Source organism: Phyllopteryx taeniolatus, chromosome 9 (genome assembly GCF_024500385.1).
Source record: "Phyllopteryx taeniolatus isolate TA_2022b chromosome 9, UOR_Ptae_1.2, whole genome shotgun sequence".
Taxonomy (NCBI): domain Eukaryota; kingdom Metazoa; phylum Chordata; class Actinopteri; order Syngnathiformes; family Syngnathidae; genus Phyllopteryx; species Phyllopteryx taeniolatus.
The window spans coordinates 30365038-30384403 of NC_084510.1; the positions used below are offsets into that span (position 1 = coordinate 30365038).

The 19366-nt window shown below is 39.9% G+C and overlaps 1 protein-coding gene across 2 annotated transcripts in view; it reads right to left on the reverse strand.

The window, feature by feature from the left end:
• stab1 (stabilin 1) overlaps positions 1-16456 on the reverse strand; it is a 44729-nt gene extending 28273 nt beyond the window's left edge. The window contains exons 1-25 of one of the 2 annotated variants that reach the window (XM_061786428.1): positions 16158-16456; positions 13857-14100; positions 13442-13527; positions 12865-12934; positions 12648-12743; positions 11889-12002; positions 11046-11233; positions 10724-10860; positions 10511-10638; positions 9886-9962; positions 9557-9679; positions 8442-8585; positions 8288-8359; positions 7591-7704; positions 7455-7508; positions 6756-6836; positions 6507-6665; positions 6360-6422; positions 6197-6289; positions 5517-5603; positions 4428-4539; positions 4163-4349; positions 2688-2781; positions 1810-1968; positions 857-952 (exon numbers count right to left, since the gene is read on the reverse strand). In XM_061786428.1, coding sequence (XP_061642412.1) covers positions 857-952; positions 1810-1968; positions 2688-2781; positions 4163-4349; positions 4428-4539; positions 5517-5603; positions 6197-6289; positions 6360-6422; positions 6507-6665; positions 6756-6836; positions 7455-7508; positions 7591-7704; positions 8288-8359; positions 8442-8585; positions 9557-9679; positions 9886-9962; positions 10511-10638; positions 10724-10860; positions 11046-11233; positions 11889-12002; positions 12648-12743; positions 12865-12934; positions 13442-13527; positions 13857-14100; positions 16158-16214 — 2835 coding nt within the window. In that variant the 5' untranslated portion in view covers positions 16215-16456. The remainder of the gene's footprint in view (positions 1-856; positions 953-1809; positions 1969-2687; positions 2782-4162; positions 4350-4427; positions 4540-5516; positions 5604-6196; positions 6290-6359; positions 6423-6506; positions 6666-6755; positions 6837-7454; positions 7509-7590; positions 7705-8287; positions 8360-8441; positions 8586-9556; positions 9680-9885; positions 9963-10510; positions 10639-10723; positions 10861-11045; positions 11234-11888; positions 12003-12647; positions 12744-12864; positions 12935-13441; positions 13528-13856; positions 14101-16157) is intronic. The other variant, XM_061786429.1, reaches the window with a different exon arrangement.
• Positions 16457-19366: the final 2910 nt, after the last annotated feature.

Sequence of the window (19366 nt, forward strand, 5' to 3'; positions counted from 1 at the left end):
CTGAAAATCAATTTGCGACAAACCCCACGGAGTCACGAGTCAAATTAAAGGACTCGGCGAGGGCTCTTCACATACGCTGCCGATATATCCTCGTATGATGACATAATGGCCCAAAAACACGCTTTTGATCTATTAGGAGCTGCCGAGGTCAAATTTCATCAGTAACAAACACCATGGAGTCATACAGTAGCCCTCCAAAAGTATTGCAACGGCGAGGTCAATTCCTTTGTTTTTGTTGCATACCGAATACATTTGGATTTCAGATCAAAAGATGAATATGAGACTACTACTACTACTACATGGACTTCATCAGGGGGGAAAAGTGGAAGGTCTTAGACCGGCGGACCTTAACCCAATAGAGCATGCATTTTTTCTTCCTGATGAGGAGACTGAAAGAGGCTGCAGCAGAGGTCTGGAAAAGCATTTCAAATGAAAAATGCAACTGTCTGGTTAAGTCAATGGTTTGCAGGCTTGATGCGGTTCTTGCCAGTAAGGGTAAGGCCACCAAATTTCCAAAATGTTATTCACTTGAAGTTCATTTAATCATGTCTGTTCCAACACTTTTGCTCACTTGAAAAGTGAGCGGCTTCAAACAAAAGGTGCTCTGTCCTGAGTTGTCGAACACATCTCGATGTAAATGCCATGAAATAAAAGCTGGAATTCTGAACTTCTGTCCCATATTCGTTTTTGATCTGAAACACAAATGTCTTCGGTACACAACAAAAACAAAAGCAACGGACCTTGCCGTTCCGATACTTTCGGAGGGCGCTGTACGTCAAATGGAAGGGCTTGGCGAGGGCATTCCAGGTATTGAAGTCAACAAAATCCGTGCGGTGTGGCATATGTGCGTCGTTACCAGGTCGTGGCAGCCTCCGTTTTTGCTCAAGCAGGGGTTAACGAGGTCACACGCCACGCCGTTTCCCATGTAACCTGGTTTACACACGCACTCGCTCTGCGCACACACACACACACACACACGATTATATGTTAATAAAATGTATATTCGTTTAGTCATATAAAAAAATACAAAAACATCATTGGGTGCTCGTGGTAGATTTTCATTGGGAGAACAAACGTTTTTTCCCATGTAATATACATTTTTTTAAATTATTTGGGAATACATAACGTATTAATATTAATTAATAAAAAAAAATTTGTGAGAGAAGAGTCGTTTTCTGTGTATGGAAAAATAAATATTTGAAGGAAAAATGCAAAAATGGGAAAATATGCATTCATTCTAGTTTTCAAATAATGTTTTGTATATATTTTTTATATTTAGAATAAAATATGTAACATTAGTGAGAACAGAAAGTTTGTTTTTGTATCTGGAAAAGTATTCATCTATTAATATAAGTAAAAACATTTCAAACGAGTGAGAACAGAAGATTTGATTCTCTTTATGGAAAGAAACATTTTTTTTTTTTTTTTTTTTACATGAATACATTTGTTTATAGCGGCACGGTTAGCTCATCTGCCTCACACTTCTGACGACCGGGGTTCGAATCCCGACCCCGCCTGTGTGGAGTTTGCATGTTCCCCCCCCCGTGCCTGCGTGGCTTTTCTCCAGGTACTCCGGTTTCCTCCCACATCCCAAAAACATGCATGCTAGGTTGATTGACAACTCTAAATTGCCCGTAGGTGTGAATATGAGTGCGAATGGTTGTTTGTTTCTATGTGCCCTGCGATTGGCTGGGGTTCAGGGTGTACTCGCCTCTCGCCCGAAGATAGGCTCCAGCACGCCCCCGACCCTAGAGAGGATAAAGCGGTACGGCGGCAACACAGCATAGCGAGCCTCGCGCGTTTTCTGACCTGTCCGGGTCCGATGTGGTTGCAGTCTGCGTTTGGGCTGCAGCCTCCTCGCGCGTCCGTCTGGCAGTTGTTGACCTCCACGCACACGCGCCCGTCGCCAGTCCAACCGTCCACGCACACGCACGACACGTTGCCCGGAGACATGTACAAGCACTCGGCCTGGCCAAACCGAAAAAAACAACGTTAATTCAGATATGGAAAAAGTACACATGGAGTCATACGTCAAATGAAAGGCCTTGCTGAGGGCTTTACATATCTGCACGTACATTGTCAATATACACTCATAGAACGACGTAATGGCCCAAAAACATTTTTGATGAGCACGCTTTTGATGTTTGAGATGGGCTCAGGGCAAATTTCAACAGGAACAAAACCCCACGGAGTATATCGTCAAATTAAAGGCTTTGATGAGGGCTTTCCACATATGAAACTATATTTCTAATACACCATCATATCGGCAAGAAAAAGAAAATAAAACACCTTTGACCTTTTAGGGCATTGTCAAATTTCTTCAGTAACAAGCACGGAGTGACAAGTCGAATTATAGGCCTTGAACGAAGGCTTTTCAGATATGTAACTTTGTTGTAAATATACCATAATGACCAAAAACACACTTTTGAGCTGGGTTGACATTTCTTCTTTCGATTTATGTGTTGTTGTTTTTTTTGTTTGTTTTTTTAAACGTAGCGTCATAATCCACGTAGGCTGAAAAAAGTATCAAGCTCATTTTGACAAAGTAAGGCAAGTGAAAGTGAAAAGCTGTTTGGAAAAATAATGAATAGTACAGATACTGCAAACATCCACTTTCGGTGCAGACAGCAAGACTTTGTACTTTGTGCCTTGCCACCACTGCCTTTTGGATTGTGTGGAAATCTTACGTTGGCGTGGCAGCCTCCTCTGTTGCTCTTCAGGCAGCGGTTGATGGCCGTGCACGAGTGGCCGTCGCCCTCGTAGCCGTCCCGGCACACACACCTGGTTGGCGCGAAGAGCAAAAGTGCTTGGACATGGATTTTCAAGCACAAAAAGTCATTTCCGAGGAAAAAAAACAACAAATGCGTGCCCCGCATACTTGCTGTTTGGTACCCGCGGATTCATCTGTTTGTGAACTTTTTGCAATTCAATTCTTTTCTTTTTAAAAATGGTTTCCTTTTTGTTTTTTTCTTTTCTGGACCGAACCAATCTGAGAAAGCCTTTATTCCCGCTTATTTAAAAAAAAAAAAAAAAAATGTTGTATTTTTTTTTTCCCTTGGAATCTCAACACTGCTCCGCGTGATTTCCGGTGGTAACGGAGCTGCGGGCTTTTTGGAGTCTTTTTAAAAACAACATTTAAAAGATGCATATTTTCCAGAAAATAAATTCTAATTGTACCAAAACAAAAATGTATGTTTACGAGATAAAAAGTTGTAATATTATGAGGAAAAAAAGTCATACATTTAAAAGCTAGTCATAAAAATGTTTAGAATAAAAAGGTGTATTTTTCCGGCCACGGAGACCGGAGGCAATCGAACAAAAGATGAATGCGGCCAAGTACAGGGATATCCTGGAGCAAAAACTTCTCCAGAGCGCTCAGAACCTCAGACTGGGCCGAAGGTTCACCTTCAAAAAAGACCATGACCCTAAGCACACAGCTAAAGTACAGGGGGAGTGGCTTCAGAACAACTCCGTGACTGTTTTTGAACAGCCCAGCCAAAGCTCTGACTTAAACCCAATTGAGCATCTCTGGAAAGACCGGAAAATGGCTGCCCACCAACGTTCACCATCCAACCTGACAGAACTGGCAGAGGATCCCCAAATCCAGGTGTGGAAAACCTGTTGCATCATTCCCAAAAAGACTCATGGCTGTATTAGCTCAAAAGGATGCTTCTACCAAATACTGAGCAAAAGGTCTCAATACTTCTGGCTGTGTGATATTATAGTTTTTCTTTTTTAATAAATCTGCAAAAATTTCAACAATTCCGTTTTTTTTCTGTCAATATGGGGTGCTGTGTGTACATTAATGTGGAAAGAAATTAACTTCAATGATTTTAGAAAATGGCTGCAATATAACAAACAGTGAAAAATTTAAGGGGGTCTGAACACTTTCCATACCCGCTGTGTGTGTGTGTGTGTGTGTATATATATATATATATATATATATATATATATATATATACACATATATATATAAAATTATTTTCAAACTCTCATAAATATACAACTTTTTCCCTCTTGAATATTGGCCACCTATGGGACTTCTGGAAAATGATTTACGGGGAAACTTAACACTGCTCCATGTTTGGAGCCATATTTGGTCCATATCTGTAAAGTCTGTAAACGCGAGTGAGGTGCCGTCACGACATGGGCGGAGCCTTACGTGCTTTGCAGTCCGCTGTGCGTGCAGTACGCGTGGATGTGGCAGTGTTCCATCAGGCCATCGGCGTTGCACGGCGTGGCCGCTTTATCGCAACGTTCGCCGGAGAAACCGTCCAGACACGAGCCGTGCCGACACACGCCGCCGCTGCCCGGTCGGTTGTCGCACACGCCGTGAACGCAGTGACACTCTGCGAATGCACACACGCACGCTGAAAACCGGCGGTCGAGGCAGACGGCCGTCCGCGACCGGCGGGGGTGTACGTCACCTTCGTCGCAGAGCTCTCCGTGTTTGGAGGGGTCAGAGCAGATGTGGCAGGCCACGCCCTCGAAGGGGGATTGACAGCTGCAAGAGCCGTTGCCGCGGATACCGTCGAAGCACTAAGTCAAAGTCATTAAAAATAATAGAAAAGAAATTTAATATACCGTAATTTCTCGTGTATAATGCGCACCCCCAAAGTTGACCTCAAAATTCCGGAAAACCCTTCTACCTATGTATAATGCATTTTTCTAATGCATGATTTTGCTTCTACCCATATGATCAAAACATGATTATCTGTATTTTGTTAGTTTTCTTTCAAAGAATTATTCTGAAGTTAAGCACTTTATTTGAACACATAATACTTTCTTTTTATTTCCTTGCTCTTATTTTGAAATTGACAGCCCTACTTTTATTTAGTAAATGAGAAAACACACAGTTGTGCTCATATGTTTGATTTTCTCCAATACCTATGTATTATTCGCACTATTGACTTTTGACAATTTTTGGGGGTAAAAAATGTACATTATACACGAGAAATGATACACATATATACAGTACAAAAATGGTAAAGAAAAAAAATTTATGTAATATTCAATTACAAAAATAACACAAAATGACAAAATACACAAACATAATTATGAAAATAAAGTAAAACAAAAAAATATGAAATTATTTTTAAAACAAAATCATGAAAAGTAATAAATTCAGAAAAAATAATACAAAGCCAAGTCACAAAAATAGCACTAAAATGAATATAAATAATAGAAATTTATAACACAAATGTTTAAATTACAAAAATACATGAAATACAAAATCAAAGCAACAAGCATTATAAAATGGCTAAAGAAAATGATAAAAATGTTACAAAAATAGCCCGAAAAAAATAAAAACATTACAAAATACAAAAAAAAAAACAAATCCACAAAAGAAAAAGCCACTAAAACAAGAAGACAAGATAATACAAAAAACACAAAGATACTAAATTATATATATAAAAAAACAAAAAGCCCAATAAAAAATATTTAAAAAATACCATAACTAAAATGAAGAGCATATAAATGTAAATATGAATATCATAATAGTTGTTGGTGCTCACCGTTCCTTTGTCGTAGCAGGGATGCTGGAAGCCGCCGATGCACGGCTTGCAGTCGGGCCCGAAGAAACCTTTGCAGCACTCGGGCGTCTGAGCATGTGCACAACATTATTTAGTCACATCATTTCTTATTGGATTGTACTACGTACATTCAATATAGTAAATGTATAATTTCAATTAAGTTGGGACGATGTGTTAAACATAAATATAAACAGAATCCAATGATTTGCAAAGCATGTTCAACCTATATTTCATTGAATACACTACAAAGACAAGATATTTCATGTTCAAACTGATCAACTTGATTGTTTTTAGCAAATAATCATTAAATTGGAATTTTATGGTTGCAACACGTTCCAAAAAAGCTGGGACGGGTGGCAAAAAAAGACTGAGAAAGTTGAGGAATGCTCATCAAACACCTGTTTGGAGCATCCCACAGGTGAACAGGCTCATTGGGTGCCATGATTGGCTAGAAAAGGAGCTTGGCTGAATTGCTCAGTCATTCACAAGCAAAGATGGGGCGAGGTTCGCCAAGTGCGTGAGAAAATAGCCGAACAGTTTAAGGACACTGTTCCTCAACGTACAATTGCAAGGAATTGAGCGATTTCATCATCTACGGTCCATAATATCGCCAAAAGGTTCAGAGAATCTGGAGAAATCACTGCATGTAAGTATTGTCTGACCCGCGTGGTGACGTTGCAGTATTTGGCGCAGCCTTTGCTCAGCCACAGACGCATACGGGACGCTACGTAGTCGCAGCCAATCAGGGGGCGGTCCTGAACAACACAACATCATTTGCATGGATGGAAATCTGTTCTTTTTGTTGTCGTCGTTTTTTTGTTTTACCAGTTCAGTGCTGCCAACTGGACATGACGTCTCGTGCAGGTAGCTGCAGTGAACACACTGACTCTGGGGGGGGAAAAAAAACACACAAAGATTGTTTTTCTCTTTGTGTACACCAATAGATTTGTGTGTGTGTGTTTGTGCACGGACTTGAGTGATTCTGCTGTTGACGTGGTCGCATCTGTGGGGCATGATGGGCATTATGGTGGCCGGGTAGAGGAGGCCGTCAATCAGGTGGATGATGCCGTTGAGCGCCCGGTTGTTGGGCGACAGCACGCGCACGCCTTTGTCGCCCAAAAGGATGTCGCCCTGCGCGAGACACGAAGCAGACGCCAGGTCAAGAGAGAGGCGGCGCGGGGCGCCGTCGCGTTAGCGTCGGCCAATCAGAGAGCGGCTTACGTCGGCGGAGGCGGAGATGGTCAGCATCTGATTGGCCGTTGTCTCGATGCGAGACAGAGACGTCAGGTCGTCAGATGTCAGCTGTGGACGCCGATAGGGACGTTTGTGTTTTGGAAGAAACATTTTGATATTTTGCCATATAGCTTTCAAAATGTAATGCGTGTTTGGATTTCATTAAGTGCAAGTTGAATTTGTTTGGGGAGGAATAAAAACCTAATAATTGGAATATTTTATTGTATTTAAAAAAAATAATTATAATTTTTTTTGCTTTTCAGGTTACCATAGAAAATATTCATTCAGTATCATGTAAAATAAAATTATAAAATTAATTTAAAGAAATGTATTATAATAAAGGCAATTCTATCTTTCAGGATTTTAAGAAACCCTTGAAACTATATTTAGATTTGTTAAAACAACAAAAAAATTGTTTTCTTTATGGATTAAAAAGACTTATTTTAATTTAAGTTAAAAAGTAAAAAAATAAAATACAGATATTGCATTTTGAGTTTTTATGTTTTAAATAGGGCGGGGGAAACCATTTGTAAAATTATATATTTTTACAATTAGTTTTTCTTTTAAAAAAAGTTTAAATTTTACTTTTTGGGGAAAAAAAAAAGATATTTGAAGGTAATACTTTTTTTTTTTTTTTTGTGTGTTTCAGCTTGAAAATATTATCTTGTGGTGTGTGTGCGTACTTACGGTCGCCTTGGAATAAATGTGATTCCGGAGAAGTTCTTGCAGTTTATGTTTGGACTGATGGGAAAAAAAGTAAAAGGGGTTAGGAGCGAGTTTGAATGTTGACCGAGCGAAGCGAAATCAACGTGTGCGTGCGTACGTGATTGAGCATGTAGAGGATGCTCCCGTCTCGGGCGTTGTCCACCGCCTGGTTGCTGGGGATGAAGACGGTCAAAGGGCCCGGACCGTTTAGGGGCAGCACCGCGCCGCAATTCTGAACACGCACGCGCATCAACATTATCAATAACGATCATCATAAATAATAATATGGATAGTTGTTAGAGCTAAAAAGGTTTTACAGAACAAATACTTGTCACGTGCTTATGTCATGCCAAAAACTACAAAAATGGCCGCCCTAGCTCCATACCGGACCTTAAGGGTTGGCTCATGAGACAAATGCCAATAATAAAAAAAAAAACCTTCAGAAATTTTGAGCTATTACATTTTTTTTTAAAGAATTCAACAACAAAAATATTTATCTTTGTTTTGGAAAAACAAAAAATCTAATCCTCTTTTTAAAGAAAAGATATATTAAAAAGGAAAAAAAAATCTGGAGGTATCTTCTTTTTTTTTTTTCCTCAATACATTTGTTTTGTCTAACAATTTGAAAAATTTATATTTTTAAGCATGAATATAAACTGAAATATGATAACATAAAAAAAACTATAAAATTTGCAGCTATTGTACTTGGAACTTTTCTTTGAGTTTTGGGTGGAAAAAAAACAATGGCCGCTATTACATTATGAATATAAATGACATTTTCATTTGAAATTGTGGCTAAAAGCAAGTTGACTGACGTCGATGAGCGACAGGAAGCGGTTGAAGATGGGATCTCTCCTCACAACCTCGCCGACGTTCATTGCTGCGTACTGAACCCGAGAAAGAAAGAAATGATTACTCATAATCATCTGGATTGGTTATTGTGCATATGTCTGTTCATTGACGTCCTACCAAGGCAGGAGCAGGAACGGGCGCCGTGTCCGCAGAGGGGCCCGTGATCGGCCGGTCGATGATGTGGATGACGCCGTTGGACGCCGGCAGGTCGGACCGCACGACGCTGTACAGCCGCTTGGGGTCGTGCAGCATGATGAAACGCTGCCGGGAATGACGAGAACGAGGCACAAACGGAAAATTCAACAACGGAAACTCTCGTCCGAATCATTCGGTTGGCCTGCGGCGAAGAGCCTGAATAAGTCAGGTGGTCAAAACGGCGGTATAATGCTGTGCACAAAAACATTTACAGATGGCTTCTGTATTTGAATTTGAAAAAACAAGAAAAAGATTATTCTGTTTTATACAAAAAGAATTTAAATCTCACAAAATTTGTAGGTATGATTTAAAAAATGACACCAATTGGGACATAATATATTTTAACTTTTTTATTTTCAATTTTTAAAAAATGCAACCAATTTAGAGATTTGATCTTGACTTATTTTCAATTTGAAAAATGCCACCAATTTAGAAAGTATTTAGATTTTATTATTCTTATATTTTCAATTTTTAAAAAATGCAACCAATTTGGAGATATTTTGGCTTTTTCCCCATTTTATTTTCCATTCTTAAAAATAAAAAAGAAAATGCAACCAATTTGGAAAGTATATTTTGATTTTATTCTCATATTTTCAATTTAAAAAAAAAATGCAACCAATTTGGAGATATTTTGGCTTTTTCCCCATTTTAGTTTCCATTCTTAAAAAAAAAAGAAAATGCAACCAATTTAGAAAGTATATTTTGATTTTATTCTCATATTTTCAATTTAAAAAAAAAATGCAACCAATTTGGAGATATTTTGGCTTTTTCCCCATTTTAGTTTCCATTCTTAAAAAAAAAAGAAAATGCAACCAATTTGGAGAGGTATTTTGACTTGTTTTCAATTTAAAAAAATGAAAGGTGTCTGAACGTGATTGGATGAGCCGATGTGGGGTGAAGAGGGCGCGCAGCGACTGAAAAAATATCAACGACGTTATCGATTCACTGACGTCGACTGGACTTTCGCCACCTCAGCGTTTAAAAAAAAATAATAATACTAAATTTTTGTTCAAGTAAAGCGGTTGAAGCCGTCGTACCTTGTCGTCTTTGCTCCTCATGTGAGCTCCTCCGTACATGTCGAACTCTCGGCCGTCCGTCATGTCCCGCAGCAGGTGCTGACCCAGGATCAGGTGGTTGCGACAAACCTCCTCGTTCACAGACTCCGAGGGAAAGGGGGAAGAAAAAAAACCTATTCAAAATCTGGGGTTCCACTGCGTTCGTCGTGTCTTTTTGGAGGATGACATTTTGAATTTCTAGTGTTCACGTGAACATTTTTCGGGGAAGGGGAAGTTTTTGGCCTGTTCGCCAGGTAAGAGATTCCCTTTTTAAAAAGTAGTTGTGTCAACACAAGAAAAGTCCAACTTACAGTCAGAGGGGTTTGGAGCTGAGGGACGAAAACCGTGAACGGCCCGTTGTGACTCAACAGGTTTAAACAACCTCTCTCTGAAACACAAAGCACAAGTACAATTAGAAAAACACTTACCACTCCCAAATTGAGCGATCTTTTGGGAGCGGTGCGACATTTCATCGTTTCATCAATAACTAATCGATTATCAAATGAATTGAAAACTATTTTGACAAGCTGAATCGTACAGAGACTTAAATTAACTTAAAATTGTCCAGTTTATTGATTAATAATAAACTAGATTTATATAGCACCTTTTAGGAAAAAATTTGCTTACTTCCAAATATAATGATTAATCAAATTAATTTATATAATTATAAAATAATGCTAACATGAAATTAATTGATAGACTGTTTTGTAGAAGGCATAAAACATTTCATTAAATACAAACATTGATTAACGTTAAAAAAGAATCATTTAAAATGAATCACAAAAATGTCAATGCCAAAAAGCACATTCAAAATGATAGTAAGAAGCAGAATAAATTACATGACTGATTGGTTGTGAACTTTTTTTCTTGATAAAAACTACAGCTAGTGTACGTAGTACGTCTACTGTATGTAATGTGTATAGGAAATGTTGCAACCAAACAGGTCGATGGCCCCCATCAGTTTTTCTCTATGGGCTCCGTTGCGGTTCAGGTCCCGCAGACGCTCCATCAGGTTACCGTAGCAACGCCGCCCATCGCCGATCTCGCCCGGCTGGCACACACACCTGACCCCAAAAAAATGTCAAATACAAAAACACCGAAAAGAATTCAACCTTCAGGCGTTGTGGGATGTTGTCATTCTTTAATGACCTGGCTTTTCCATCCAGTCCGGTTTGGCAGACGGCCGACGAGTGGCACGAGTCCGCCGAGCAGGCCGAAAGCAGCTGGCAGCCCGACTCGACGGCGCCCCCCACTGGAGACATGCCAGACATGCACTCGCAGGCAGCCTGGGAGACAAAAGCAAACGCTTATCACCGACTTCCTGTCAGCCTTACAAGCGCTTCCCAACCTTTCCTGAGCAGAGAGACGCGTTTCATTTTGGAAAAAGCTCACAAAAAGGTTTTATTCAGTGTAAAGAATGCCAATTGTTGTGCCTCTCCCGATACGTCGGTGGCGTGGATCGATGGCGTACCTTGTTGGGTCCCTTAAAGACGCAGACGGTGGAGTTGAGGCGGCAGCCGCCGTTGTTGACGGCGCACGGGTTTCTGGGTACGCACACGCGGCCGTCGCCCTCAAAGTCGGCCTTGCAGGCGCAGGTGACCTTTGACCCCTGCGAGGAGCACTGCGCGTTGACGTCGCAGCTGCTTAACACGCACACGCCTGGGGAAAACAAAACAAACAAGTGACGCCGCTGCACGCTTCCAGTACAAAAGTTGAACGCAATTAGTCCCATTGGAAATACAATAAAAGTCAACTTGCACCTTTCTGTTGTTGGTTTAACTAATTCACCTACTTGCAGTTTGTGTTTTTTAATACAGAGTAAACTAACTTCATCCATTTGCTGAATTTTTTTTTTCTAAAATCTCATCTTCCGGTATTCCGAATTCTATCCATGTATGTTTTGGTGCCACAGGATGCCACCCAAAGGTGAAAAATAATCGAAACTATTAAAAATGTAAAACGGAATAAATGTATTCAATTCGATTCAAAGACAATGATAACTGATTAGCTTTTATTTTGCTTTTGTTCTATTTAAAAAAAAATAAAAAAATAAATTGAAATCAATGCTGGCCGTCGGAGTCGACCTCGCTTCATTTTTTTTTTGTTGATGCAAATGTTGGAAATGATTTTTGTCATTTCCAACTTCTGCTCTGTGGTGGTCAACTGAAACTCATCCAAACTACATTTTATATACTAACTAAATCGTACAATTTGGGTCACAACACTTGAACATTTCTGTCATTTACGTGCTCGTTTCCGACAGCATTTTGTGACAGGAGAGCAATTTCATCTCATGAAAGCGTGGTGTTTTTACTTCCGCATTGGTTCTGCAGCGTCTTCCGGTATCCTGGCAAACATTGGCACGTGGCGGCGTCTCCTTCGCCTTGGCAGTACGAGTACGCGCCGCACGCGCGGCACCGGCTGTTCACTGAACACAAAAACACAATAAGCGCACTCGATGAATGTTCGAGATCTTCGGTAGCAACTGGACTGAATGTGGGTGATGCTGTCGCGTGCTTATGTCATGCCAAAAACTACAAAAATGGCCACCCTAGCTCCATACCGGACCTTTAGGGTTGGCTGCAATGAGACAAATGACAATAAAACAACAACAACAGAGGACAAATGTAAAGTGAATTAAATTCAATAACAATTTTGAATGGAATTCATTTTCATTATTTGAACAAAGGAATCCCTTGGATTTAATCACTTTTATTAATTTTAATTACATTTTATTACTGATATATTTACCGGATTGAATAAAATGAAATTAAATGTACTGCATTTTTTAAATATATATATTATTTTTTGTATTATATCATTATTGGATAATCCTTTACTTTTTATTATTACTGGATAACTGTCTTTTAATGTATAATGTTTTTTTTTTTTTTTTTTTAATCAAATGAAATAACTAGATTAAATAATAATAATTAGATTAAATAATTACATCACTTATTCTTTTACCACTGTCAGATTTTTTATTTGAAATTTGTTTTATTTTTAAATGTCTTATTTCTAAAGTGTAATTATCTCGTATGTACGCTTTTTTATGAATGAGTGCGCGCGTCACCTTGGTCGCATCGCTTTCCCGTGTACGGCGGCTGACAGAAGCAGCGGCCGCTGCCGTCCGGCCCGTCTTCGCACGTACCGTGCTCGCAGTCGCACGCTGACACAAACGCAAACACAACACAACAAAAACATGTGTGTTTATGGAGTAGTCACACAATAATCCCATCTAGAGCCCGGCATCATTTCTAATGGAGTCCAACGTGCGCGTGAGCTCTCACCTTTGTCGCAGTTGTTGCCAAACGTTTTCTCTTTGCTGCACGCCTGACACGCAAACCCGCTGAAGCCGTCCTGACCGCACCACGCCGCAGAACAGGCGTTACAAAACAGCAGGTACAGACACGACAAGCAACAGGAACAGAGATTAAGAAGAAGCAGTGGTCACAGGCACATGTTGCAGGAGCAGTGAAAGAAGCTCGAACGGGCTCAGTGGAAACAGCAGGAACAGGCAGAATAAGTACAGGCATGAGAAGCAGCAGGAACAGGCAGATGTAGCGGGATGAGTGAAAGAAGATGTAACAGGCTCAGTGTAAGCAGCAGAAACAAAGTCAACGCAACAGGAACAGGCATGAAAAGTAACGGTAATATGGATTAGAAACAACAGGAACACCCAGTAGAAGGACCTGGAAGAGGAAGTAGGAGGAACAGGTAATAGAAGCAGCAGGAAAAGGAATAAGTAGCAGTAACAGGCAGAAGATGTAGCTGGAACGGGAATAAGAAGCAGCAGGAACAGAGATGAGAAGAAGCAGGAACAGGCAGAAGAGGCGGTTGTGACAGGTGTACAGGAAGTGTACTGACATCACAGACGCAGGTCCCGTTGCCGAGGTCTCCGTCCGCGCACGTCCCATGGAAGTTGCACGTCTTCCCCGACCAGCTGGGACAGGCTGGATCATATTGGGAACATTGGTTCACTTTCAAGCATTTTGCAGTTTGTTTACTTCAGAGATGTTCAAACGTTTTACACTCATCTCCTATCCAAATTTTCACACCTTTTTTTTTTTTAATGAAACATCTCAATTTTGTGTTTTGTTTCTAAATGCATAAAATATGTTTGAAGTGCTACAAACATGCAGACTGAGAACAATTTAGTACTGAATTGTTGAGCTGTAGCTTAAAACTCTTTTTCACTATCTGTGTTTCATTTTAAGAAAGCGCTGCCTTGCCTTGTCCCAACTTAAAGAGTCTTTTTTTTTTTTTTTCCCCAGCGACTTACGAAGACAAAGTGGCCCCCAATGCTGCGGGCAGCATCGCGGCTGCATGAAGCTCTTGACGCACAGCCTTTGGCATCCGTCCAGCGACACTTCCGTGGCGCCGATGTTGACGGTGTAGCTGCAGTTGGTCACGCCGCCGTTGGTGAAGCCGCGCAGGCACAGGCTGCTGGTCACCGCAGCGCAGGACGTGCACGGCGTGTATATGTCCAACCTTTGTGGGATGTCGCAGCGACCCGACGGTAGAATCTGATGGCGCAGGAAGAGGGTCAAAACCAACATAATTGCAGTCACAGGGTCAGCAGAACGAACAGTAGAAGGCGCTGGAAGAAATGGGAATGCAAGACAACATTGGAATAGGCGGCAAGGGCAGTAACAAGATGTAGAAACAGCAGGATCATGATGAGAAGAGACAGCAATACCTGTAAGAAGCAGGAACAGAGTCAGCAGAAGCAGCAGTAACAGGAAGGAGAATAAGAAGTAACAGGTTCTGTGGGCGAAAGCAATAACAGGCTGTAGAAACAGCAACAGGGTGAGAAGAGTCCAGCAATACCTGTAGCCAGCAGGAACAGGATCAGTCGAAGCAATGGTGACGAAGTGAGATAAGTCAAGTCAGATGAAGCAGTAACAGGCAGTGAAAAGCAACAGGAACAGGATGAGAAAAGGCGGCAATACCCATAGGAAGCAGGAACAGGATCATTTAAAGAGACCGGAAAAGGATCAGAAGATGCACTAATACCAGTATGCAGCAGGAACAGGATCAGTACAAGCAACAGTAAGAGGCAGGAGAAATAACAGTGGCAGGTTACGTTGAAGGAAGCAGTAAAAGGCAGCAAAAAGCCAGAGGTACAAGGTCAGAAGAGGCAGCAATACCTGTAAGTAGCAGGAACAGGATCAGTGAAAGTGACAGGAACCAGATCAAAAGGGGCCGCAATACCCGCGGGAAGCAGGAACAGCATCAGCAGAGCATTAGTAACAGATGAGAGAAGCAGCAACCGTAACAGGTTCAGTTGAATGAAGTAGTAACAGGCAGTACAAAGCAACAGCCAGAGTACCAAGTACCAATACCAGTAGCAAACAGAACAGGATCAGTAGAAGCAACAGTAACAGGCAGGGGACGCGGTAGCAGTAGCAGGCTGTAGAAACAGCTTTAACAAGCAGGAAAAGCGTTCTCGCAGGATCAAAGAAGTCAGTGATAACCATATCAAGCTGGAACAGGCTCAGCTGAAGCAACAGTCAGACAAAGCAGCAGTAACAGGTACACAAAGTAGTACTTATACGAACAGCATTAGTGGAAACAGCCGGAACAGGGTCAGTTCAGAGCAGCTGTAACAGGCATTACAAGCCGCAGTCACAGGTACCTGAGGTAGGTCCAACCATGACGAGTGAGAGCTAAAATATTCATTTGTCCAAAATGGAGTTGTGTAACATTTATTTTACATGAGGCGTTTTATCTTTTTGTTTTGGTTCCCACCGGTTGGGTGGTTTCGAAAATGAGTCCCGCAGTTCCACATTTTCTCACGAAACATTTCCTGCCAGGTGAGCAGTCACACATTCAACTTTCTTTTTTTTGTCCAATCAGATTTCAACCTTGTCAATCTAATCTGCTCAGGGCTGATGTAACTTCAGTTAGATCATTACGTTACATTATATTATGTTACATAATATGGGACTGTTTCTTTAACCAATCACATTTCAAACTCGTCCTCACAGGTCTCGATGATGTCAGCAGCTTTCCACACTCTTATTGGTTGGTCAGAGAAAAACTTGTCTAGAGGCATCTGCACACGTCAATACATTTAATAATCCACAAAATACTCAATTGTAGCCACAGTCATCTAATATGTGGACAAACAAAATATACAACTAGGAAAAAAGTTAGCAAGTAAGTGATATTTATTTGAGAATAAAGTTTTAATGATTAGAATCAAGTTTTATTTTTATGAGAAGTGAAGACGAGGATAGAGGGGTGCATGCGTATAAAGAAGAAAAATTTGACATTAAGCTCATCTTTAAAAAAAATAAATAAAAATTTTTGCAATAGTACGACTTTACACAGAAACATGCCATTTTTTTCCTCCCGAAAATATTACCTTATTGTCATACTTGGATATTTCCTTCTTATTAAATATATTCTGAATTTTTAAAAATCTTCTTTAATGACTTTTTATCTACAAAAAGTACAACTTTAATCTTTTAATACTGCAACTTCAATCTTATATTACTAAACTAATCACCGCCTCCCCCCCCGAAAAAATCAAAAAAACAAACAAACAAACAAAACTAATCGAGTGAGTGTACGTTACCTGTAGTTGCAGTGAAGTTTGCAGTTGTAGTAATTGTAGCAGCAGCAGCAGCAGCATGGTTCAGCGTCACAAATAAAAAAATAGAAAAACGACGGTCCTGTCAGCGGGCAGGGGAAAAAAATATAATAATACAAAAAAATATTTTATTTTTATTTTTAATCAATCCTACACAATGAGGAGGCACATTAAAGTAAAAAAGGGCCGGCAGATCCCTACAAATATTCTGCTAAAAGTGACAAAGTAAGCATGAGGGACGAGAGAGAAGTTGAAGTTGCGGCCGTCATGTCGGACCGTGTCCTCCCTCTCCGTCTAATCAAGGAAGAGGCGGGAGGAAGGGGGGAAGAAGAAAAAAAAAAAAACACACAACCGAGTGACACATTTCCTCCTGCTACTGTACTACTACTGCACTCGAATCTTTACAATTGCCTACATTATTATATTTGTTATCATGAAGCAGGGGTGTGCAAACTTTTGTGCTCAAGTGTCACAATTGAGTTTTAAAACGGAGATGAGCGGCAAAAAAAGGTATTCCCAAATAATTGCTGAAACAATAACGGTTACATTCATTAGAAATAATAAATATGAGGATGAATTACAATTTCAAGGAAAAATAAACTATTCATGTACAATTGGTGGATTAAAACATTCATTTATCTCAAATGTTTATTGGTTTATTGTAAATACAATGCATACTTTAACAGTTTTCTTTCATTAAACAATTTAATTCATTTAGCATTTTTTTGTCATCAAATTGGTTAATTGAAATAAATTAATCTATCCCTTTAATCATGTTAGGTTAAAATAAAATATTACAAGAATGTTTTTTTATATATCAATTTAACATTTTTGTCAAATATGTGGGGAAAAAATAAGTTAACACTTCATTATTAATAAAATGAAAAAATGATCATGATTTTATTAATTTTATTTGTTGTACTCATTTGGCTTTTTTCCCCCACATAATATTGGTTAATTAAATATAGATGCATTTAATTTTCATTCAATTATGAATCAATCAATCAAATTAAATAATGTTATTTATTATAAATGAAATTAAAATGATCATGGATTTTTTTAAAACATGCTTTTAATATTTTCATTTTCTTAAAAAAAAATTGTAAAATGAGGTACCATGGATTAAAAAATGCATTTAATATTTTCATTTTATTAAAGAAAAATCAGTAGATTGATTATAATAAAATTAAAAAGTATGAAATATTGCCTGAGTAAATTGTTCCATTAATTTAGCCAATTTGTTTACAATAAAAAAGTTTTTAAAAAAAAGAACTACATTTTATTGTGTTAAACAATTGATAAAATGAATTCCATTAAGTACAAATAAAAAAAAAATCTAAATAATCAGTTTATGAAATAAAACGGTCAATTCGCGGTCAACAAAATAAAAACAATTCTTTTTCTTTCTTTTACCTCTACTTTATAGTTGGTCAAAATAAAACTTAATAAAAATGAATCACGGATTTCTTTATTTCAAGAAAATAAACTAAACATCAGGTCCATCAGGCCATTCAAAAATAAAACTCCAATTTGGGCCCTTGAGCTAACACGGCAAACCACGATCTGACTCAACTTCCTTTTCCAACTGTTGTTTGATGATTTAAGGAATTTTGTCTGCCACTTTACGAAGTGTAGTGAGCACAAAAGCTGGTAGGTAGGCCTCTGTTTTGTACCCGCTAGATTGTGAGAAATCCTTCTTTCCTGACAGGAAGTTTTGGGCGGATTTCCTCTCCCGGCGGTCCCCGCGGGCCCGCTGCAATTGGGACGGATTTCCTCGTGTGAGCTGACACGACGGCTGCGCAAAAAGAAAGAAAGGAACGCAAAAGCACTTTCTTTCCTGGCTTTAATGCCGGCCGCAGTGCGGGAACGAGCGGAGAGGAGGTCAAAGTTCAGGCTGCCAGGAACAATAGCAGGAAGTGCACGGATGCTCCAGTGCTGACCATTTAAATAGTTTTCCCACCTAGTGGGACGCAAGCAAGCAACACAAAATCATCACTTTTGTACTTTCTTTTTTTTTTTTAACCCCGTTTTATGGCGAGTCATCAAACTTGGCTCCGCCCACAGACTATTACAAAAACTCATCTGTCTGTCTAGTTAGTATATATGGTGAAAAGTGTGTCTATGAGGGATCCCTGGAAATAGCCAACATGAGCCTAAGATGCGCTTTAAAGCAAAGGGAAAGACTTTATCCGTCTTTTCGGCACGGCATCTTGACAATTTGGTGGGTCTACTCTTGATAGACACAGCCGCCAAACTTCATGTTGCTACATCCAAGTGGCTTTGGGGCCTGCATTTTCAAAAACAGTGGACAAGCCACTGGAGAAAATTGGAGAAAATTAGCCCAAAAAGGTGGACATTTTGTTTCTTTTCAGACATGGCCTCAAGAGAGTGGGTCCACTTGAGATAGACATAGCTACCAAATTTCATGTTGCTAAGTGAAACTGGCTTCGGGGGCTGAATTTTCACAAAATTCTAAATGCCCAACATGACCCGAAAATGGCCGCTGCAAAAGTAAACATTTCTAAAAAAAAAAAAAAAAAAATGTATAATTGCATAATACTATAAAAACAATTTCATATTTCAAATACACTTGTATTTTTAGGCGGTTGATTTTATTTCTGAGGCTTTATATTTCACCGTGTCAACCTTGAAGTTGGCAATTTGTCGCAGAAGACTGCGAGACGCCGTCCAGCAAGGTTAGTAAGCATGACAACGAAGAGAAATGACGCTCCAATTTTCCGAAACGTCGACAGCGAGCAGATTATTGAGACATTTCCGAAGACACCGTAACATTTCATCGTGACGTAAGCGTTAAAGCTGCCTGTGGGTTGAAAGTTAGGACGGCAAGACGGATTTTGGACGGATTGGAGGACCTTGGTATGAGCGCGTCTTTGCCTCTTATCTGACCCGGCGTTGCTACCGTGGCCTGATAAAGTTCATCAGCGTAGCGTATCGCGGCTGGGCGCTTTTGCCTCGAGGTTGCCCGATCGGCGGCGAAGAAAGCCACACGCACACGACGGACGGACGCCTCGATAACGTTATCGCGGGCCTGTTGTGTAACAAGCCACGCACGCAGGCCATGAAAAAGTTATGAAAACACGAGGAGGTGCGATAGGAAGGGGGATCCGAGCGAGGGTCTTAACCTCAACAAACGTCTCCATCAGCTAATAAACTGCTGACGTGCCAGAAAACAG